Source organism: Vipera ursinii (assembly GCF_947247035.1).
Source record: "Vipera ursinii genome assembly, chromosome: 1".
Classification (NCBI taxonomy): Eukaryota; Metazoa; Chordata; class Lepidosauria; order Squamata; family Viperidae; genus Vipera; species Vipera ursinii.
In genome coordinates, this window is record NC_139512.1 from 68,191,581 (window position 1) to 68,215,720 (window position 24,140).

The following is a 24,140-nucleotide window of genomic DNA, read 5'->3' on the forward strand; positions in this document are numbered from 1 at the left end:
GCCTCGCAAACAGCCGCAGAAACCCGCGCCTGGCTTTCCTTCCCCCCACCCGCACCCGGCTACCGGTTCCTGGGCCCCGGCCCTAGCTGTGGGCCAGCTCGCCAGCGACCAGGCCGACGGACTCCCAGCCGCCAGACGCTGCGCTTTGGGAGACGCTCCCCGGCGGGTCAGGGAGGGAGCACCCGCCCGCTGCCAGGCCGTTCCAAGAACTTCCGGGGACTTCCGGCGGGCCGGGGAAGAGCGTGCCTGCCAGCCCGTTCCAGGAACTTCCGGGGACTTCTGGTGGGCCTGGCGCCCCTCTCGCCCGCAGACCACGCAGCGGCCCTCGCCAGCCAGCCTCGGCATGGCCGCCCCAAGCCTGGCTCTCCAGCGCGTCTTCCGAGCCCACCTGGCTGACCGCCTCCTGGGCGGGGCTTGGCTCCAGACGCGCGGCTGCTCCGTCTGCAAATGTGCTCTCAAATGGGTGGGTGGAAGGAAAAGCCCCTTTGGGCTTCAAAAGGGAGGCTTTGCACCATCTGCATCAGACGGGGCTGAATCGGGCTTGTGTCGGACACTTGGCAACTGGCATGTAAGTATTTTCCGGCGTATAAGACGAAAAATCTTGAAAATCTTCTCAAAAGTCGGGGGTCGTCTTATACGCCGAGTCGTCTTATACGCTGGAAAATACGGTACTCTTGAAAACTATTTTGAATCTAACCATCTGTTACAATTAAACCACTTTAAATTAAACAATTCTTAAGAATGAAATATTCTTAATTTGGACTTTTACTGTTTGGACTGTTGTGTGTTTTGAAAAATAGATTATTTAGAATCTAGTTATGTTGCACTTTAAATAATTAGCCTAGTATATACATAACAATATATGATGTTTTCCATGGTGAGCTTAACATCAATAACAACGTTTATTAAAAAGGCTAAAATAATTTCTGGTGGTATTATCTGTACATTAAAATTTTGTTTAGTCACAATCTTTCACTTTTCACATTCTGGACAAGCAGTGGTCATGTATTCTAGCAAAAGATGTTACATATGTGCATAAGCGTAGTCAGTAGCATATGCCTTTTTAAAAATACCATACATGCAAAGAAACAAAAATAAGTCTAAAATATCTGTATTACATTCAGAAATGCCAACTTTGCAACCAATATTTCTCATCCATAACTTTGGCACCCTAAGGATACCTGCGTACATGCAAATGCTTCCCTGGGATCAGTAACACAGCAGGGATTGCTTTTTCCTTCCAGTAACATATACCTAAAACCAGTTTATTACATTTGGAAATTGTACTAAAAAAAATCTCATTGTCAACCAATATAATTCATTTACTTTGAAATCAAGTGAAAAAAATGATTTAAATTATTTTATTAAAACAAATTAATGGCAATTCTTTTATAAGAAGTTGCCTCAAACAAAATGAGTTTGACATGCCTGCTCTAGATAGTTGAATGCTCCAAAATAAATTTTAGACCAGGCCTGTACATGCAGCCTACCAAGCACCCTTGGACAGAGCACAGACTTTTAAAAAAAATAATAATAATAAAATCACCACCAGCTTTGGGGCAACTTACAATAGAAAAAAATATATTTTTAAAATCATAAGATTAAAACATAAAAGCAGGGCTTTTTTCTCATAGAACGCTCAGAATGGTGTTCCGGCACCTTTTTTTGTACACACACAAAAAAACCTTTGCACAAGCTATGCTACTCCCTCTATTGGCTTTCAAAAGTAGGCAGGAACTTTGCGTCCCTCCCTGCTGCCCAACTACACCATCTCAACTAGGTAAGTAAGAGAGGACAAGGAGTGGGAGGTGGGTTCTGCGGAGTCCATGTGCACTCCTTCCTTGTGCTCACCCATTCAGCCAGGCTGGTGGCCTACCTGGTGCTGGACCTGCACCACCGTCACCTCGCCCTGCACGCCTAAGTGGCCGCCCTGCATTGCCTGGCCCGCACCGCCTCCGCCGCCCGCACCGCAGAGCCCCGCCATATAGAGCAGGCCCTGCTGCTCCCACAGCACCAGCCGCGCCAGCTCCGGCCCCGGGGGGCAGCCCGCCACCAACACCCCTCGCACCCGTGACTGTAGCAGCGCTGCCCCCCTTGCCCCCCCCACCTCCTGCGCCCACCAAGATGAGAGTTCCGGCACCTTTTTTTTTTAGAAAAAAAGCACTGCAAAAATATATCATTAAACATACAAAAAGCAATATTATCTGTGCTGGTCTTTTAAGTACAGATCAATTATTGTAGGTTGAGATAATTAACATTCTTATTCTAAAATAAATTCTTTTGTGAGTATCTGCTTGTAATTATACACTGAATACATTTGATTTTTAAAGGAAATCTACTTCACAAGAAAAAAAAAGTGGATTGGCAGACTCTTTTAAGGTAAATGTAATCTACTGTAGATGTATGGATTTTTGTCTGGTCAGTTTGTCCAAGGGACAAAACAGTCCTGTGGTGGAAATAATAAGTTTTGATTGTAAAAATGCTTTAAACAATAATGTTATGAATCTGGAAAGGATCAGTGCACTATTTGGGTACAACAGAAATAAGCCAGTTACTGACAATTATTAACTAGGGCATGTCTGAATTGTACAGTGATTTCATTGTAGAATATTGCTTAGTTGTAATTCTGACCTAGATTGGAAACCGATTGTATTATTAGAAAATGCTAAGTTCTGTTGGCTAGTCCATGACAGAGTTACATCTCTTTTCCTTTTATCTAAGGAAACTGAAGAAGATTTAGGTCTCTGGGAAGAAATAAAGGGCAGCTTTTTAGACATCAAAGCTAATGGTAAGTGGCTCAGAGACCAGTGTTCTTTTTCAGCTCTGAATTTAATCAATTTGATTGAAATCTCATCAGTTTTTATGTGAAAACTCGGATATCATGCAGGGTTTGGCTCTCTCACAAGTTTGGGTCATTTCCATTTTTGTAAAAGTGATTATAAAAATATTGGGAATCATGGCTTGCTAGCTTGGCATATTGAGGATAATAGCATGCCACGTTGCCAATGTTTAGTTATTGTGTAATAATTGAAAATGTTGCCCTTTCTCTCAATTATAGTCATGTATATTTAATTGCTTTGTGGGTTTTGTCTCTTAAATTTTATTTATTTATTTGCTCAATTATATAGCTACACATGTCATACAGTGTACATGATTCTGGGTAATTTCCAGAGTTAAAAACAAAAAAAACCCAATACAGAAATAAACAAAACCATAGCAAATGGAAACTTAACTTACAGGAGAGTCCAATCCATCTCACTGACAGTGCAGTCATTTTTCAGGCTCCAATACAACAAATCCCCACACCAGACAGTACAGCTATTTCTTCATACTCACGTGCACACACACACACACACATGCACAAACACACAATCATACCAGTAATGCTGTTCTTGTTGGGCTTGCAATAGTTCGCTTTTTACATATATATATATATATATATATATATATATATATATATATATATATATATATATATATATATATATGTTTAAGTATTTGTCAAGGCTTTTTGAATGGACCTTGCTAATTAACTCTTTCATTCCTGTTAATCTCAGATAAAGGGTATGACTAACTGATGAGAACATAAATGAGTTCGAAATGATCATCTTAGCCTCCCAAATTCTTTATTAGCAATTTGAATAATTTGCATATATATATATATATATATATATATATATATATATATATATATATATATATATATATATATATATATATGTTTTCGTAGATTCTCGCGGGTGTCTGTATGTGTAGATCTAGAGTCTCGGGTTTCTTCCCGCGTTCCTTTCATCTTCAGAAAGTTGTGGCGACGTTTCGACGAAATCCCATCCGTCATCATCAGGCCGGAGTGTTCCTCCTGCTGCTTCCAGGAGCAATGCGTGGTCTGGCTGTTCCTTTATTTCCAACTACCGGTGGGGCTGTGTTCTGACTGGGAGGAGGCGTGGCTGCTTTCTGATTGGGTGGGGGTGTCCTCCGACTGGGTGGAGGCGTGGTTGCCTTCTGATTTAGTGGAGGCGTGGCTGTCTTCTGATTGGGTGGATGCGTGGATGTCTTCTGATTGGTTGGAGGCGTGGCTGTCTTCTGTTTCTCCCACACAGAAGACAGAACAAGTCAAGCAAAAGTGCCATCACCCAAGCAGAAGAACGCACACACGAACCTGACTGACCCATACCAGAGATACGTAGCAGGTCCTCGAACTCGGAGCCAAACCAAAGCTCTGGAGGCCACTACACAGCCCACTCCTCAGGACACCAAATCACAACACTCAGGATATCACAACACAACAAAAAACCCCACCCATTCAGAACACACCCCACCCAAACAGAAGACAGCCACGCCTCCAACCAATCAGAAGACATCCACGCATCCACCCAATCAGAAGACAGCCACGGCTCCACTCAATCAGAAGGCAACCACGCCTCCACCCAGTCGGAGGACACCCCCACCCAATCAGAAAGCAGCCACGCCTCCTCCCAGTCAGAACACAGCCCCACCGGCAGTTGGAAATAAAGGAACAGCAAGACCACGCATTGCTCCTGGAAGCAGCAGGAGGAACACTCCGGCCTGATGATGACGGATGGGATTTCGTCGAAACGTCGCCACAACTTATAAATGTTTTATTGTTTTTTAACTATAACAATCTCCAGTGCCTGGTGTACAGCATGTTATCTTGGTTTATATTTTAACAAGAAAAAAAATGACAATAAGAATTAACAATCAGTAATGATTAAATTTGATAATTCCATAATTAATATATTAATTAATGATATATTTCTTTGATCTTCCTTCTCCCATATGTATTCTCCTTCTTCAACCTTAGCCACAATATAATTCTTAATATTTTCAATATATAAATGATTAGATATAAGAATTTTTATATTTATACAAATAATAATAATAATCTCTCTATATAACATTTTTTTCAGCTTATATTCCCATAACCATCATCTCATTAGTTCAGCATGCGTCCTATTTTTATAATTTTGTTTATGCTTAAATTCCCTTATACTCAATCAGTCATAATTTCATCATATTAGTCATCTAACTGTCCAAATTTTCCCATTTAGGTACATCATCCCAATATTTTATGTCATGCATTATAAAAATATTATACTTTTTATCTATCTTATAGTATCTAGATGTAACATCCTTTTTAATCAGTTTATATTTCATTTATATTAAAAAAAAGTTACATCAACCTGCTATTTTAACATTTCATATATTATAGAACATACTATATTACTTAAATCTCTTATCCTTCTTCTTATAAGGCCACTTTGTGTGCAAAATTCTCTATTCTTTTAGCCATATTCAAATAAATGTTTATTCACATAATAATCCATCTGGTAGAGCGAGTCAAATCTCTTGTATCTGTCTCTGGTCTTCTTCTTTTGCCGAGTAATTTTCCAAGTTGATGTAATCCGCTTACCCAGCAGTTCCTGTATTTTTACAAATGTTGTTGGGAATGCAAAAAATGAAGTAAGATGAAGACTTTCTGTCTGTCAAACTTTGATGTTTCTCCTGATAATTCTATAGTCCATTCCATTTTTCTTGTAGATTTCTTGTAGAACCTTGTAGATTATTTTCCTGTTTGTGTTAAATTGTAATTCTTTTCCTTTGTTATTTCATCAATTTGATCATACTCTTCTAATTTGCCGTCTGCTATCTGATTTATTTGTTCATTTGTTATTTCCTGGATGTTTTTTAATTGTAGATTTAGATTAGAAATATGCTTATTTAAATCATCAAAGTTGTTTCAAATTTTCTCATGGTTTGAGTCTATTGTTATTTGTATTTGTCCTAACATTACATATATTTCCTCCTGGAAAATATTTATCTTGCCTTAAAGTATTGCTTCTGGAGGCAATATTGAATATTGAATGTGCCATCCTGTCATTTTTTAATACATATGTGATATCCATAATGTCTCCCCCCTTCAAATAATCTTTCATCAATATTTTAATTCAAAAATCAATTTATTAGTCAGTCAAAATTACAGGTCAGTGTGTTAAGCTACTTTAAATCATTCCTAAAGATTCTCTAAAAGATTAGCCAAAAAGCCAAGGTTTTTCTTTTTCATAAACAGTTCTGAGATTTAAGCAACAGTCTAGGTGTTGTTGTTTTTTTCTTTCAAAACCTTTTTAATCTTATAACTGTCTCTTCTTTGTTCCTAGCTGTCTTCAAGGTTATTTGGATTTCAAAGGAACAACTTTTTTTTGTTTCTCGGCATTCTGCCAATTTCTGAGTCCTTATTGTTAGTATTCTATTTTCTGATTCTCCACCAGATGTCAGCAGTTATTTCTTTTTTTAGTTTTTTTTTCCAATCAAAAACTTATTTTTGTTATATATTTTTATAATTTCGTCAAAAATTCTTTAGGGTATAATCTTGACAGTTTTTTAGTTTGTAGAGTTGTCCAGCCTGTAGTATTTTAAATTGAATTTTAGTATATCTTTTTCCTCCTTTAATATTAATTTGCCGCTTCTGTCTGTAAGGGAATGGGTATATAGTCCCCTCCCTTCACTTCTGGGGGTTTTCTTGCTTTGGGGATCTTTTCAAGGATTCAATTAGTAGACAGAAGATCAGTACTCTCACCAATTCCAAGCAGGCTGTTCACTGATGTTCAGGTTCGTGCTCTGGGACTTCAGCTGCAAGTAGCTTGGGCTAGACACTGATCTCACACTAGCCTTTCTCCTGTCGGGTTCAGAGGCCTTTCCCCAGATCAAACGAAACAATTGCCATCGCTTCGTGGTCAACCGGGCACCCCTCCTTCATGGTCACCTCTTCGGGGTGACTTCGGACCCATTTAGGGTCTCCCTGGCAGGATGAAACTAGCCGTGGGGATCGGAGGTCTGCTCTCGCGCGGCCATGCACTATAGGCATAAAACTGGAAGTCAATTATTGCAGTAGTTCTATTGCCTGTTTATACTGCAGCTTAGATGGCTTATATTTAACGTTTGGCTGGGGGCTGCACAATCTGTCTTTATAAAGAGTTGGACTAGGTTGCTTGAATCCTTAAAATGGGTTTCTTTCCTTAGTCTTCGTTCTGGGTCCTCACAATGAGACATTGACACAATTTTTCTCTATATTATAGTAAGTTACAAAGAGCCACAGTGTAGGTTAGTATTGAATGGGTTACTCTTTCATGCTGCCCTGTGTTTTTTCTACCTAACAGTGCTACTCTGTCTTAATACAGGTCCTAGTAGTGTAGGTTTAGATGTTTCTTTGCATGGATTTGAACATCTCTATGGAATACCTCAGCATGCAGAAACCCTCCTCTTGAAAAATACCAGGTAATGAAATAAGCATCAAAAGATAGCGAAATGTTCTAAATGTCATTGTAGCTCAAGACTTTTGGTCCAAGATCTGGGGGCTTTTGGCTAGTAATATCATAGCTATGCCATATTAACAGTATAACACGAAATGGAACACAACATTGTGTTCCACATTCACAGGAGGAAGTAGCTCAGCAGCCTCTCTGCTAACATCTAGAGCAGTGATGACGAACCTTTTAGAGACCGAGTGTCCAAACTGCAACCCAAAACCCACTTATGTATCGTTGGGTGCCAGCTGGGTGTGGCCAATTGGATAGGTGTGGCCAATTGGGTGGTTGTGGCCCATTCGGTGGGCATGGCTGTGGTGGTAATGGCAGACTGGGTGGGACTAAAAAGTTCAATCAATCAATTCCAACTTTTTGAGATTTTTTTTTCCCATGAGAAGTTGAAATTGATTGATTGATTGAACCTTTTTTTTTTGCACAAGGCGGTGGAGGCCTAAAGTGAAAAAGTTTTATAAAACCCAGCTGAAGGCCTAGGACTGGGGCGATGGCGCATGTTCCCACAGAGAGGGCTCTGTGTGCCACCTGTGGCATGCGTGCCATAGGTTCGCCACTACGGATCTAGAATATCACATAGCTTCCCTGGACAGCGTTGCTAATCCCTTCAACTGATCTTTTCCTAAAAGCCAGTGTGGAGCAATGGTGAAGGTGTTGGATTAGGACAGGGAAGACCCAGGCATATTCTCCTTATATGGGACTTTGAAGGTCATCTGCTCTCTGCCTAACCTCTCTCTCTTAGGTTTGTTGTTTGGGGGAGATGGCAAAAGAGGAGAAGGGAGTGCTCTATATACCACCTTGAGCTTCTCGTGAAAGGGTGGGATTAAAACCTAATAATAAATGAATGTTTCCAATCAGCCCCCGCTTCTCTGGATTTTAAGCGCCTTCCTCATTTATTGGAGCCATTTAGACTCAGACTAATCACTCAGGTTTCCCATGCCCATAGCTTCTGTTTTTCCTGCTTCTTGCTCACCTTCTCCTGTTTTCTTCAACATAAAACCTCAGAGCAGTCAATTATTGAAGGTGATCTTTGCTTTCTTTTGCCATTACAATGTTTTCCCAAGAGTTACATTCTAGATAAATATTTTCTTTCAAATAACCCTTGCAAGAAAAACAGAATTGAGGACATGCTCAGTCTGCTCTGCTTTACATTCACTGAAGGATTCAGTGCTCAGCAAAATGTATGCAGGTAGTCCTTGACTAAACTATTCATTTGGTGACCTTTCAAAGTTACTGAAAAAAGTGACTTATGAGCATTTTTCACACTTACAACCATTGCAGTATCCCCATGGTCACATGATCAAAATTCAGTCACTTGGCAACTGGCATGATTTTATAACGGTTGCAGTGGCCGGGATTCATGTGATCACCTTTTGTAACCTTCTGACAAGCAGAGTCAATGGGGAACACAGATTCATTTAACAACGATGTTACTAACTTAACAGCTGCATGGATCCACTTAACAACTGTGACAAGAAAAGTCATTACATGGAGCAAAACTCAACTCTGTTGGTTAGCAATGGAAATTTTGGGCTCAATTGTCATAAATCGAGGACTACCTGTAATATACAGATACCTTTATAAAACCTATAAAGGGTTAGACATGTATAAATTTTATACAAGAAAAAGGGAGCTATATAAAATGCCAAGATGGTTATCCTAGGTATATTTGCTAGGAAGCAAGTCTCGCAGAACAATGTGGGATTTATTTCTGAATAAACACAATTATATTTGGATTGTCATTATTAAACCTGGACAATTATGATCTCCCTGACAGCCAGAGTTACAAGACTATGTCTAGCCAACTACAGTATAATCTAACACCAGCAGAATAGCAGAGTATGAACAGCATTCACCCAGGCAGTGACGTGAGATGTTGATGACAGATAACTTCATTAAATAATGTGCTATTTAAAGCGTGAACACCCTTTTGCTGACCTCCAAATACATAGGATATCAATTTGTATAATCCCTAGCTGATATTATTTAATATGACTTGTCCTGCTTCCATACAAAAGCATCTCAAAACAATTTACAAAACACAACGTATAAAACAGCAAAATGTTAACAGGAAGAGGCAATCCTCCTTATTCCATAGTGTCGTTATCCACAGTTTTGCTTATCTGCTGTTGAAAAATAAAGAATGTTTATTGTATAATGTATAAAGAATGTTTTCTTTATACACATTCAGTTTAGGGATATTTTTTTGATATTTTAAGCATGCATAAAATGACAGGTGGGCTATAATTAACAAAAAATATAAATACATTTATTGTTAGGGTTAAGTTGTCTGCACAGTGTATCGGTATTGTTCATCATTTCTACTGCAAAAGATCACACCCTCACAAGGCATCAGGTGGCTTTCTCACAGCAAGCGGTATTGTTCTTTTTTGGAAAATCTCCGCTGGTCATAGAAAAGGTCATCCCTTCGGATTCGTTCACAATCTTAAGGGAGGGTCCTTTTGATTACACTACTAGATGCTAGTTTTGCTCACAGACGCCTTCGGTAATTAGAGTGAGTCATGAGCAATCTGTACTGAGGCAATGACATTGAGGATTGCAAGACCCCTTCACCAAGATCATGAAAGGTCCAAGTGAAGTGGAGAAGCCAATCTGAGCTACACAGCCATGATTAGCTAAATGAGTTGCTCCAAAGGACAAGAGTACCCACTGCTGCAAGTAGCTTCACAATCAGGTTGACACCAAGTGATATGCTGTGAGCAAGCAAGGAGAAGGAAATATAGGTATGTTGCATAAAATGGTCTCAATAGATCAGACATGTCAAACACAAGGCCCGGGGGCCGGATCCGGCCCGCGAAGTGGTTTCATGTGGCCCGCGAAGCCATCCTGGAAACAGTGAGGGAACGGCCTCCACTGCCTTGGCCCTGGCCCAGAGACCCTCCTTCTGCCAGAGACCCTCAGATCTGTCCCACTCCTGCCCAGGCCCCCATAGGCACCCTTGATGCGAACGATGTAGAGCTGGCCATGCCCACCCAGTAGGCCATATGCACTCTAGCCACGCCCACCCAGTAGGCCACGCCCACCCTGGCCATGCCCACCCAGCCCCCTGAGGGCAACCGCAATGCTGATGCGGCCCTCAGTGAAATTGAGTTTGACACCCCTGCAATAGATGAATACTGAAAGCCAGCACGGTTGCTTCAACAGAGATATAGAAAGTTAGGCTATAAATCCAAAGGGTTGAGTAAATGGACAGATGATCATCTTACTCAGCAAACTGGCTGACACGTTATACATTAATCATTATTTTAATTGAACTGCAACAAAACTGGATCACATCAGGAGAAAGAAAACTGGTATAAACTATTACTATGGGCAACTTATTCCATAGTACCACAAGACAGTTGCTGCATTACAATGTCCTGTTCTCCCACTGGAGGACCTAAAATAATTTCTCTAAAAGCAGTTCATTTGTCTTTGTGTTCCAGTGATGATGATGTCTACCGGCTTTATAATCTGGATGTCTTCGGATATGCCATCCACAGCAAAATGGGCATTTATGGTTCAGTGCCCTTACTTCTAGCACATAAGCTTGATCAGACAGTTGGAGTCTTTTGGCTAAATTCCTCAGAAACATTGGTGGAGATTTCTACAAAAGCTTCAATGAAGGTGAGATGGAATATGTTCTGCATGGAAGTATATATGCATTGTATAAGAATTCATAACATTACAAAGTATTTTCCACCAACCTGAAAATCTCATGTCGAGTTCGACAACTCCTCTAGCCAACTTGGTAACTGAAAGTTATCACTAATGCTGGAAAACCTTTTTTTTAGATTTTTTAAAATCCTACTGCTATTATTTTTTATAAATACATTTAACACTATTTCTAAGTATTTGTATATGTTTGTTTTACCTTCTCAAACTCCACACGTGTCCAAACAGAGGGTAGTACCTCAAACTGATGTGCGCTGGATGTCAGAAAGCGGAATCATTGACATGTTCATCCTAAAGGGACCCAGCCCTTTTGATATTTTTAAGCAGTACGGAGAGCTAACAGGTATTGGCTTATGAAGAAATTTCCTTTAGTCCCCTCCCTTGTAGCCTTCCAGTAATTAATCTACCAACTGTGCAGTATGTGGCATGGGAACCTGTCCTGATTGTTTATACCAGACATGTCAAACACAAGGCCCAGGGGCCGGATCTGGCCCACGAAGTGGTTTCATGTGGCCCGCGAAGCCATCCTGGAAACAGTGAGGGAACGGCCCCCACTGCCTTGGCCCTGGCCCAGAGACCCTCCTTCTGCCAGAGACCCCCAGATCTGTCCCACTCCTGCCCAGGCCCCCAAAGGCACCCTTGATGCGAACGATGTAGAGCTGGCCACGCCTACCCAGTAGGCCACGCCCAGCCAGGCCACACCCACCCGGCCCCCTGAGGGCAACCGCAATGCTGATGCGGCCCTCAATGAAATTGAGTTTGACACCCCTGGTTTATACTAAGTGGAAGATTAAAAATGAAATTTTTATCATTTCGTATGTTCTTAGTTATATTTTGAATGGCAGCACATTTTTTTCCCGCCTTTCTTTTCCTCACAGGCACTCAGGCTTTGCCTCCCCTCTTCTCTCTTGGATACCATCAGTGCCGCTGGAATTATGAAGATGAGGATGATGTACAAAAGGTGGATGCAGGTTTTGATACCTTTGACATCCCCTATGATGTCATATGGCTAGACATTGAGCATACTGATGGCAAGCGGTACTTCACTTGGGACAAGAAGAGATTTCCAAATCCTGAGAAGATGCAGCAGCAGATACTTATGAAGAAAAAACGCAAGGTACGTAATGCATGAAAAACAGGGAAAGTAATGTAGCTATGCAGCTTTCATAGATGCCTGCTGAGAACATCCATTTCCTTGAAAATTTTAATACAAATGTTGTTGTTTGGAAAGAAATACATTTATGGAAGAAAACGATCAGGCTAGCAAATACCCTTTAATTTATTTATTTATTTATTGATGGGATTTATATCCCGCCCTATCTCCTGAAGGACTCAGGGCGGCTCACAATAAAACATATAATAAGTACATAAATCAAGATAAAATGAAAATTGAGAACATCAGTGCAATAAAAATTAGAGAATTTTAAAATGAATTAAAAATACTAAATATAAATTAATTGAAATGCCTGTCAGTCTAGGTCAGCTTGGTGGAACAGGTGTGTTTTGAGGCCGCGGCGAAAGGATTGGAGGTTTTGGGCTATCCGAAGCTCAGGGGGGAGCTGATTCCATAGGGTTGGTGCTCCCACAGAGAAGGCCCTCCCCCTGGGGGTCGCCAGCCGACATTGCCTAGCTGACGGTACCCTGAGGAGGCCTTCTCTGTGTGAGCGTACTGGACGATGGGAATTTGTTCCCGGCAGCAGATGGTCCTGCAAGTATCCCGGACCTAAGCCATGTAGGGCTTTAAAGGTAAGTACCAGCACCTTAAATCTCACCCGGAGGGCAACTGGTAGCCAATGCAGCTCACGCAGGAGGGGTGTAATATGGGAGTATCGGGAAGCTCCCATCACAACCCGTGCAGCTGCATTCTGCACCAGCTGAAGCCTCCGGGTGGTCTTCAAGGGCAGCCCCATGTAGAGAGCATTACAGTAATCAATACGGGAGGTAACGAGTGCGTGGGTGACTGTACGTAGGGCATCTCGGTCCAAAAAGGGGCGCAATTGGTATATAAGACGAATCTGGGCAAATGCCCCCCTAGCCACGGTTCCAATGTGATCTTCAAAACTGAGTCGTGAATCTAGGAGGACGCCCAGATTGCGTGCTTTATCAATGGGAGGTAACATCTCTCCTCCTATAGTCAGAGATGGAACCTCTTGGACTAAACGAGATGACGGTATGTACAGCCACTCAGTCTTGGCCGGGTTGAGTCGAAGCCTGTTTTCTCCCATCCAAATCTGTACCGCTTCCAGACAACGGGACATCACATCAAGGGCATCACTGGGTTGGTTCGGGGTGGAGATGAATAGCTGGGTATCATCAGCATATTGATGATATTTCACCCCGAAGCTACGGATGATCTCTCCCAGCGGCTTCATATAGATGTTGAACAGGAGGGGCGAGAGCACCGAACCCTGAGGCACTCCACAATTAAGAGGCCTAGGGCTTGACCTCTGCCCTCCTGCCAACACCGTCTGCGAACGGTCCGAGAGGTAGGAGGAGAACCAACGCAGAACGGTGCCTCCCACTCCCAGCCCCTCAAGACGACGCAGTAAGATACCATGGTCGATGGTATCAAAAGCCGCTGATAGATCTAATAGGACCAGGACAGAAGAATAACCTCTATCTCGGGCCCGCCAGAGATCATTCACCAGCGCGACCAATGCCGTCTCCGTGCTGTGCCCCGGTCTGAAACCCGATTGGTACGGATCTAGATATTCAGCTTCCTCCAGGTTCAAAGGGAGCTGTCGCGCCACCACACTCTCAACGACCTTCGCAAGGAAGCGAAGGTTGGAGACAGGACGGAAGTTGTTTAAAACAGCTGGGTCCAGTGCCGGTTTCTTGAGGAGGGGCCTTACCACCGCCTCTTTCAAGGCAGCAGGGAAGTACCCTTCACTCAGTGAGGCATTGATAACTGCTAGGAGCCAGCCTCGTGTAACCTCCCGAGAAGCATAGACTAGCCAGGAGGGACACGGGTCCAACAAACATGTGGCGGCACTTAGTTTCCCCATGATCTTGTCCACTTCATCCGGAGTCACAGGATCGAACTCTTCCCAGATGTACTTGGCCAACTTCATCGATTTCCTCTCGTTAGATACTGCCCAGTCAGAGTCCAGACCAGCCCGAATCTGAGCAATTTTGTCCACCAGATATTTACTAAATTCCTCAGCCCGTCCATGTAGGGGGTCCTCTCCCGTCTCTTGACTTAAAAGGGAGCGGACCACTCTAAATAGGGCGGCCGGGCGATTATCTGCGGACGCAATGAGGGTGGAGAAGTAGGCGCGCTTTGCCACCCTCATTGCCACAAGATAGGATCTAGAAAAGGATCTTAACTGTGTTCGGTCAGACTCAGACCGACTGGCTCTCCAAATGCTCTCTAGGCCCCTTCTCTGGCGCTTCATCTCCCGCAGGTCCTTGGAGAACCAAGGAGCGAGTCGGGACTTGCGCCGGGTCAGAGGCCGCAAAGGGACAACGCGGTCGAGCGCCTCCGAAGCAGCCTGTTGCCAGGCATTAACTAAGGACTCGACCGGGTTGTGGGAGAGGGAGGTGGGAATCGGTCCAAGCGCCATCTGGAATTTATCTGGGTCCATCAGGCGCCTGGGGCGGAACCACCTGGTCGGTTCCGCTTCCTGACATCGGGGGGTGACGTGACGGAGGCCCAACCGCAGGAGGTAGTGGTCTGTCCATGAAAGGGGTTGTGATGTTGGAGTAACCCCACCCAGCCCATTTAGCCACTGCCCAGAGACAAAAATTAGATCCGGCATGTTTCCTCCCTCGTGAGTTGGGTCCTGAGTAATTTGAGTAAGGTCCATGGCCGTCATGGAGGCCATGAACTCTCGGGCCACTTCTGATGCACTGCCCAGGGAAGGTAGATTAAAGTCTCCCAGTACCATAAGCTTTGGAAATTCGACCGCCAATCCTGAGATGGCGTCAGGTAGCTTGGGTAGAACCGTTGCTGTGCAGCTTGGAGAGAGGTATACCAGAAGTAGGCCCAACTGACCACCAGGACCCCACCTTAAGAGGAGGGATTCACATCCGTCTATCTGAGGGGCAGTGGCCTCCCGCGGATGGAGGGTCTCTCTGATAACGATCGCCACGCCACCTCCCCTACCCTGAGCTCGAGGTTGATGTAGCACACGGAAACCTGGAGGGGATAAATCAGTCAGAGGGACCCCTCCTTCTGGGCCCAGCCAGGTTTCCGTGATGCATGCCAGGTCTGCGCCTTCCTCCTCGATCAAGTCATGGATGAGGGGAGCTTTATTCACAACAGACCTGGCATTAAAATAGATCAGCCTGAGCTCAGGTCTAAAGCATTCTCTGTTTTTCCCCAGCTAACTTGGGGAGATTTTTTTTGCTTCTTACATACGTTTTTTCCATCTGCTTTAATTTGCTTTGATTGGGAATTCTGGCAATTGCGAATCCAAAGCATCTAGAAGAGAATATCAGCTTAGGGAAGGCTAATCTAAACATTCCCGCAACATATTATTCAGTCAACAATAAGGCTACTATGTTATTATCTCTCATGTTGGCAGCTGGTTGTCATTGTGGACCCTCATATTAAGATTGATCCTCTTTATACTCTATACTCACAAGCAAAAGCGAAAGGATTATTTGTAAAAGATCGTAATGGTGAAGATTTTGAAGGCATCTGCTGGCCAGGTAATAAACTCTCTTTGTTTTACAAATAACTTTGAAGAAGCACCTAAGAGATAGAGCAAAATGGATTTTCTCATTAATTGTAATTGACCTATTTGAAATAAATTGATAAAATCCTTATCTTCACAATTGACAGGTTTCTCTCTATTTCTGCTTCTCTTCTTATTTGTATCTTAACATTTGTCAGTACCAGAAATGACAATAATAGCTGTCTGTCTCATGTATCAGTACATTGGCTTGAACATTAATATTTTACATTATTGTAATGGGATATGACACAAAGAAAAAACCAGTTTTGCTTTTTCTTCCTGCAAATATAATACAATCCTAACATCTGCAGGTCTGTCATCATACCTGGATTTTACCAATCCTGAAGTCCGACAATGGTATGGAGATCAGTTTGACTTCAAAACATACAAGGTTTGTGTTCTGTAATGATACTGAAGGGATTTTATTATGCTTAAGGTTGATGTTAGTAATATTGATATTAGTAGTGATACTTTGTAATCATCTTTGTTTATGTGCAAGCAGCTTTGTAGGTGCTTTATATTGGGAAATTAGTTATATAAAAGCAAATGTTTCATGCTTTAGGTACAGGGGATTGCTTACATGAGGAGCATGGTGAGGGAAGGGGGGGAAAGGAGTTATGGTGGAGCCTGGGTTGTTGTGTATGAGTCATCAACTAGGAATTATTTTTCTGTACCTTTTGGTTCCTAGTACCAAGACCAGATCTCTTTGTTCTGGAAAGGTATAAAAGGTGGAAGACATCTTTCCTGGTTGTTACCTTCATCTCTCTACCAGCCACGAAGAGAGATGTGGCCACCCAACTCTATTTTGATCAAAATAAAAGTTGTTTGCTTGCTGAAACCTCGGCTCAGGAGTACCTTTTGGCTCTTTTAAATTCCTGAGTAATGCTGGGGCAATTGTGAGGCTAAGTGTAAAACCTTACAATACAGTCAGGATTCGTAGAATATTACGGTACTATCTATTAATGCGGTTTCTATACAACCTTGGGTGCTTAATTTTGGAAATATGGAAAAAGACAAAATCTAAATAACTTTGGTAATTATAAATAAAATCCATCCAGAGTATAAAATGATAGACTAAAGCAGGACATCTTCTGCATAGTCATCTCTGTGTAGAGACCTTTTAGCTCATGCAAATTGCATTACAGATAAAGCTGGAAATAAGAGGAAGGTACCATCTTAAATACTTTATTTGGTTTAACATCTGTTTCAATTGAGAAGGCATGTGAGATATCCCCATTCTGAATAACCCTCAGGAAGAAAGCCTTCATATCTGACACTCATTCTCTGCTCAGTTGAATCTCAGGCACAACAGACAGTCAAGGAGGCCAAGGAAAAAGTAAAAAGTAAACCTTTCAAAGTAGTGTGAACAAAATAAATTAGTGCAAGTATTTAGATACAGTTCTTGTACTTTACTAATACATTAAAGAAACTTAAATGTTGGCCTACAGGGTTCTTCTGACATTGTTTTTATCTGGAATGATATGAATGAGCCTTCAGTCTTCAGAGGAATAGAACAAAGCATGTCAAAAGACGCCATTCATTATGGCAAATGGGAACATCGAGATGTTCACAATCTCTATGGCTTCTACCAGGTAGGACAATTAGAACTGAATTAACAATTAGAACACTGGTAGTTCTTATTATTGCATTACCTGTGGTTGCTGATCTTGCATTTTGTCTATAGTTGTCTTAATCAAAGTGGTTTATAAATTTATTAGTAAAAAAGCAGTGCCATTATAATCACAATAGTTTGTTTTAAAATCTTTGTACAATAATACATTATTTTAAAATCTTTGTAGTTGTTAATGTTACTTAAAAACAACTTCAGTAAAGTATATTGCCCAATATCATCTTTTGTTCCAAAACATTACAAAAAAAGTACATTACTCTAGAAAGAGCACAGAGAAGAGCAAAAAAGATGATTAAGGGATTGGAGGCTAAAACACATAAGGAACGGTTGCTGGAATTGGGTACGTCTCGTTTAATAAAGAGAAGGACGAGGGGTGACATGATAGCAGTGTTCCAATATCTCAGGGGCTACCACATAGAAGAGGGAGTCAAGCTATTCTCCAAAGCACCTGAAGGCAGGACAAAAGCAACGGATGGAAACTAACCAAAGAGAGAAGCAACTTAGAACTAAGGAGAAATTTCCTGACAGTTAGAACAATTAATCAGTGGAACAACCTGCCTCCAGAAGTTGTGAATGCTCCATCACTGGAAGTTTTTAAGAAGAGACTAGACAGCCATTTGTCTGAAATGGTATAGGGTTACCTGCCTGAGCAGGGGGTTGGACTAGATGACCTCCAAGGGCCCTTCCAACTTTTATTATTATTATTATTATTATTATTATTATTATTATTATTATTATTATTATTATTAATATCATTCATTCCTTTCTTTCCGTTCCTAAGATGTATCACTTCTGTGTTTCCTATTTCAAAATACTTTGTTATATTTTATCATTCCTGGCCCTCACTTCTGTATAATTCCAATCCCATTGCTACATTTGCTAAAAATGTTTTGCTTACCATTACTTTGATGCATAGTGATTAAAGTGGTGGATAAGAAACAGGATACCATGAGTTCTAGTCCCCATTATGTATGAGTTTGAAAACCAGCTAGGAGATCTTGGGCCAGTTACCCTCCCTCAGCCCAACCCACCTCACAGTTGTGAGGAAAATGTCTATGGAGATACTTAGTCATCTATGTCACGGTTGTCCCAAAGGTGCGTTTTCAAAAACCAACTGGACTTTCTTTGCTTTTACTTGAAGATATTTTGCTTCTCACCCAAGAAACTTCTTCAGTTCTGAATTGAAGAAGCTCCTTGGATGAGAAATGAAAATGATTTCAAGGATAAACAAAGAAACTCCAATTGCCATTTTAGAAAGCATCTCTGGGACAGTTGTGAGGAAAATAAACCACCCTGGGTTGTTCAAAATAAAGATGGAATATCTAATATAATAACAGTATAATAACAACAATAGTAGTAATAATAACTTTTTCAGCAAATGGCAACTGCAGAAGGGCTGGTGAAACGAAGTGGAGGGCTGGAAAGACCCTTTGTTCTTACCCGCTCTTTCTTTGCCGGATCGCAGAAGTATGGTAAGTGTCGAGAAAGACTGATTTTTATTTGGTATTGCTCTTTTAAAAGCCAGTTGCACAAAAGACAAAGGCATGCTTTGCCAATGCTCACTGTCGTTCAGATTCCCATACAACCATTAACCCAGTGGTTCTTAAACCATGGTTGGTTATTTGCCAATGTGTCAGATGATCAGATGTTTTGAAAGAAAACATAGAAATATGAGGATCTCAGCCTGCTGGACTTCCTTTGAAGAAAAAAACTGAAAGAAATTCTACTCTACTGCTCAACAAACTTTTCAATTTTTTTTCAACTTCCTGAGGCAGAGGTAGAAAAAAACTATTATTACTTGGGAATAAAAGAATGTCAGAAATATAGGAGATAGGATTTAGCTTAGTTTTAATTTGGAAAGCCTACCGGGAACCAGATACAACTTGCTTAAAGGACATATTCAGCCTGAGCTTTGGGATTTAACCATTTCTAAGTTACTCAATGGTTTGAACAATTGTATGCTTGAAAGTAAAAGAGATGCAAGCATATGTGTTTAATTGTGCACATATTCCCTTTAATTCTACTATGATCCACAGTTAAATCTGAATGACCTCCAAGGAACTATAGTTAATCAGATTTAGAACAATTTAGGCTGTTAAACTGAAACATGGATTTATTTCAGCTGCTGGCTTGATAATTAGAGTCCAAACGAGATCCATACCATTCTGTTTGCTTATTTCTGAAGGGTATTGCTAATCTTCATTTTATAAAATCACCTTTTTAATAAAATGCAATGATAAACAAATCATGCTCTCTCTGTTCCCACAGTCGTGATAGTCATGCTATGTAAGACATTTGTAAGATGTTGAATTTGAAACAGTATTGTAAGTAACTTAGGATTTTGCAATTGGGTTCATTCATGGCAATACACAATTTTCCTGGCAATACACAATTTCCAATGAGTCATTAACTTTGTAAGGCCAGCAACTTATATTTGTAGTGATATAAAGTATGATATATATTTGGAAGCAAAGCTCATTCAATTCAATTGGCCTTATATCTAAATACAGATAAGGTTAAGATTTTGCCATGATATCTTCAGGTGCAGTATGGACTGGAGACAACACAGCAGATTGGAGTTACTTGAAAATTTCCATTCCAATGTTGCTGACAATCAGCATTGCGGGAATTTCTTTCTGTGGAGGTAAGATATATATATTTCTTTCTCATTTCCATTTAACTGAGCTTCCTTTCCTCTTGCAGAAAGTATATTATGTTCCATTAAGACAAAATAAAAAATAGTAAGAGTAACTTCTGAAGTCTTAAACAGACTCAAGACACTTCAAAAGTTGTTTGTTTTTAATTAAAACATTTATCCATGCGATGCACAATCAAGAATAATTCACTTTAATAATACAAAATTATATTTAACCTGCTGCAGTGCTTAGGTAAGAAAGGATTACAACATCAGTACCAAGTGGGCTTTTATAGGGAAGCTATTCATATCATGAGCTGGGATCCATTCATTAGGAGCCTTAGAACCATGTTACAACAAATCAGACCACTCGTTTATTCAGGCTGAGTACCAGCAGCTCTGAAAAAGTGTATATATATATATGTATATATATGTGTGTGTGTGTGTGTGTGTGTGTGTGTATTCCATTTATATCCCGCCCTTCGCCCTTCTCCGAAGACTCAGGGCGGCTTACAAGCTTAGCAGTAGCCTTCATTCTATGTATATGCCTGCTTATTAGGGCTTTCACACACACACCCAGCGGCATTATTACAAAGTCAAGCTTAATTGCCCCCAACAATCTGGGTCCTCATTTTACCTACCTCGGAATGATGGAAGGCTGAGTTAACCTTGAGCCTGGTGGGATGCGAACCTGCACTAATTGCAGGCAGCTGGTGTTACTTAAGAAGGCATTAGCCCACTGCTCCACCAAGGCTCTTTACTGCTCAAAAAAATAAAGGGAACACTTAAACAACACAATGTACTATATTTAATAGTAGGATGTCTTATCTTGTGTTCCCTTTATTTTTTTGAGCAGTATATATTAAAAAAATCATATTTTTTCATATATATATATATATATATTTAAAAAGGGACGCGGTGACTCAGTAGGTTAGGATGCTGAGCTTGTCGATCAGAAGGTCGGCAGTTTGGCGGGTCGAATCCCGAGTGCCGCATAACAGAGTGAGCGCCTGTTACTCGTCCCAGCTTCTGCCAACCTAGCAGTTCGAAAGCACGTAAAAATGCAAGTAGAAAAATAGAGACCACTATGGTGGGAAGGTAACAGCGTTCCGTGGGCCTTTGGCATCTAGTCATGCCGGCCCCATGACCAGGGAGATGTCCTCGGACAAGCTCTGGCTCTTCAGCTTTGAAACTGAAAATTAGTCTGATTGGTCTTAGGAATGGCCTATAACTCTATTAATAAAGGTGGACAATCCAAGAAATTTGAATTTCTCACCAATTTCTGGCAAACAATATATTTTTGATGTCCAGCGGATGTTGGTGGATTTATTGGAAATCCAGAATCAGAACTACTGGTTCGATGGTATCAGGCTGGGGCTATGCAGCCTTTCTTCAGAGGCCATGCCAGTAAGAACACCAAGCGTCGTGAACCCTGGCTATTTGGGAAGAAGAACACAAAGATCATCAGGGAAGCTATTAAGGAGCGCTATTCCCTGCTTCCTTACCTTTATACGCTGTTCTATCAGGCGCACAGCATGGCTGAACCAGTTATGAGGTAAGCTGGTCATTGAAAAGATTTAATTTCTGCTTTATGCTAAACTATTTGTAACAACTATAGAGTGTATGGTTAGACACCACATAGAAATGTTAATGAAATATGTATTGAAATGCATACCTAGCACAGATGCTAGTTCACTACTTTAGCTGTGATCTTTTAGGACACCATCTGTGTATCATGAACTAGTAAAAAACAGGCCAATGGAAGGGTTACCTTGAAACTTTGCATTCTCTAGAATTAAATGAGGTATGAAATAGAATTCCCAATCAGACTTTCAAGATCTTATTATTATAGATAATCTCAATAAAGGTAGTTTTACTGCTTATCTATGGTGGTGATTTCTTGATCTGGTCTATTTAGTAGGGTTGATATCAATCTTGCAAGTCTGATTGTGTTGTACTACTTCTTCTGACTTATAGTTAGGATGGTATCTGAGTTGCTTTTGAGTGTGTTCTGGATGTTCTGGATGTTTTATCCCTTGTTGCTTTGACAACAGAGTTTGAATATATCCATCAAGGTCATCTTTCTTACTCTCTATATATACAGCTTTCCAGAGTTTTGTTACAGAAAGTAGTAACAAAAGATTTTTAAACCAGCTTTCCATTTAGTGCTTTTGGGACTATTGTAAATTAGCTTTGTGGGGATTGTTGGCTTTCCTTGGTCTTTGATTGGCATACCAGGGACCAAATTCTAAAAAATTGGTTGAGCCAGTCAGGGTAGAGGATAGGACCAAATCAGCTAAATCTGATTTGTTTAAATATTGCAGTTAATAAACTACCATTTACTATTCTTTTTGAGGCTTTTAATAAGTTTCTCTTTGTAGCACTTTTGTATTATAATTTTGTAATTATAATTTTAAAGCTCACATGGTATAGCAGTGATTACACACAAACTCACACACATCAAGATATTTTAAATAGTTAAAATAGCAACTTTAATGCCCACATCCAAAGCATGAACTTAAGAAACCATAAATAGATGCAGTATAGGAGAGAAAATTATGCTCCTTAGCATTTGTATGAATAGTGAAATGTCTTTGTTTTTTATAGGCCTCTCTGGGTAGAATTTCCAAAGGAATTAGAAACTTTTGGCATTGAAGATGAGTACATGCTTGGTAAATTATTGTTATTATTCCAATTTATATAGTCAATTCCATAAGAATTGGTGGAGATGCATATCATTGTATTGATTAAGGCTCCTCTGAGTTGGCTGAGGTATTGCTACTTCAGGACATTTATATTGTATATTACAGATGTCAGGTGGTTGTTTTTTTCCTGTGGTAATTACAACCAGTCTCCTTAGGTGGCAGGGTTAATTAAGGAGCACAAGATATTCAATGATGGATACAGACCTGAGCATAAAAATCTTCCTAGATCATACTTACAAACAATTATTTAAAATTGTGCTAATTATAGGAGATGAAAAGTGAAACAGGTGCATTTTTGTATGTTTTTAATTTAGGAAGTGCCTTGTTGGTGCATCCAGTCACTGCTCCAAAAATCAGTACAATCAGTGTCTTTCTGCCAGGCACAAAAGAGGTAAGAGAAATGGAATGAATTTCCCTCCCCACAAACACACACATATACAAACACACACACATCACATGCTGACATACACTTTACATATACACATATAAAGGTAAAGGTTCCCCCGCACATGCGTGCTAGTCGTTTCCGACTCTAGGGGCCGGTGCTCATCTCCGTTTCAAAGCCGAATAAACAGCGCTTGTCCGAGGACGTCTCCGTGGTCATGTGGCCGGCATGACTAGACGCCAAAGGCGCACGGAACGCATACACTGATACTAATGAAAAAAAATATATAAACAAAATCTTCGCTAAAATAAGAGATTGCTAAAATAAGAGTGCAGGGTGCTATTTGTACACTGCTAATTTAATTTTCTTTACAGAAATGCCTAGTAAACCAACTTTGGTCCGGGTACTATTGAATATATTAGTCATTGCTCCCACCTTATGGAACATCTTGTCCCCAGAGGTGAAGTGGGCATCCATTTTTCTGGCCTTCTGGAATAGCCTTAAGACCTCTTTGCCAACTAACATGGAGATCCAAGAGTGGTATCCAATCCTGGGATGGTTGGTGGCTTGAGTGCACTCCCTCTGCCTTTTTTATCTTTGTTGTTAACTCTGTTTTTAATTCTGTCTTATTAATTATTTTTATACATTTCTAATCTGTAAACTGCCCAATAGATAGTGAGATGGGCAGTGTATGAATTTGAAAAATTTCTAGATAATATATTAACTTAATTATTTATGGAACCATATTTTTTTCTGGAATATTCTCGGAGATCTAGATAGAGAAGTGTGATTCCTCAGACAATGCTTTACTTGATACTTGAATAAGGTATTAACTATAGCAATCATTATAATGCCTTATACCCACCATCAGTATTGAATTGGAAATGCTTTTGACAAATGCCCAATTTAAGATAAGGCTTTGATTCTTTAAAGCTATTTAGAGCTTGAACCTGCTCATTCCAGGAAATACCTCTTAAACACCTATTAAAAGAGACAGCAAGAGAAAAGTTCAGATTCTTTTTCATGGTTACTTTTCAGGATAGGCAATTTTTTGCCCTCCAGACATTGCTGAATTTCAACTTTCAAAATCTCTGGAA

At 40.7% G+C, this 24,140-nt stretch overlaps 1 protein-coding gene across 2 annotated transcripts in view; it reads left to right on the top strand.

The window, feature by feature from the left end:
• The window catches only part of GANC (glucosidase alpha, neutral C), a 40,359-nt gene that overhangs the window by 9,194 nt on the left and 7,025 nt on the right, over nucleotides 1–24,140 (top strand). For both annotated transcript variants that reach the window (XM_083350576.1, XM_083350575.1), the window contains exons 7-20: nucleotides 2,331–2,379; nucleotides 2,722–2,788; nucleotides 7,197–7,293; nucleotides 10,781–10,961; nucleotides 11,238–11,352; nucleotides 11,888–12,126; nucleotides 15,536–15,662; nucleotides 16,000–16,079; nucleotides 17,137–17,280; nucleotides 18,694–18,790; nucleotides 19,861–19,962; nucleotides 21,265–21,508; nucleotides 22,561–22,625; nucleotides 22,973–23,049. In XM_083350576.1, the coding sequence (XP_083206702.1) occupies nucleotides 2,331–2,379; nucleotides 2,722–2,788; nucleotides 7,197–7,293; nucleotides 10,781–10,961; nucleotides 11,238–11,352; nucleotides 11,888–12,126; nucleotides 15,536–15,662; nucleotides 16,000–16,079; nucleotides 17,137–17,280; nucleotides 18,694–18,790; nucleotides 19,861–19,962; nucleotides 21,265–21,508; nucleotides 22,561–22,625; nucleotides 22,973–23,049 (1,684 nt within the window). The remainder of the gene's footprint in view (nucleotides 1–2,330; nucleotides 2,380–2,721; nucleotides 2,789–7,196; nucleotides 7,294–10,780; nucleotides 10,962–11,237; nucleotides 11,353–11,887; nucleotides 12,127–15,535; nucleotides 15,663–15,999; nucleotides 16,080–17,136; nucleotides 17,281–18,693; nucleotides 18,791–19,860; nucleotides 19,963–21,264; nucleotides 21,509–22,560; nucleotides 22,626–22,972; nucleotides 23,050–24,140) is intronic.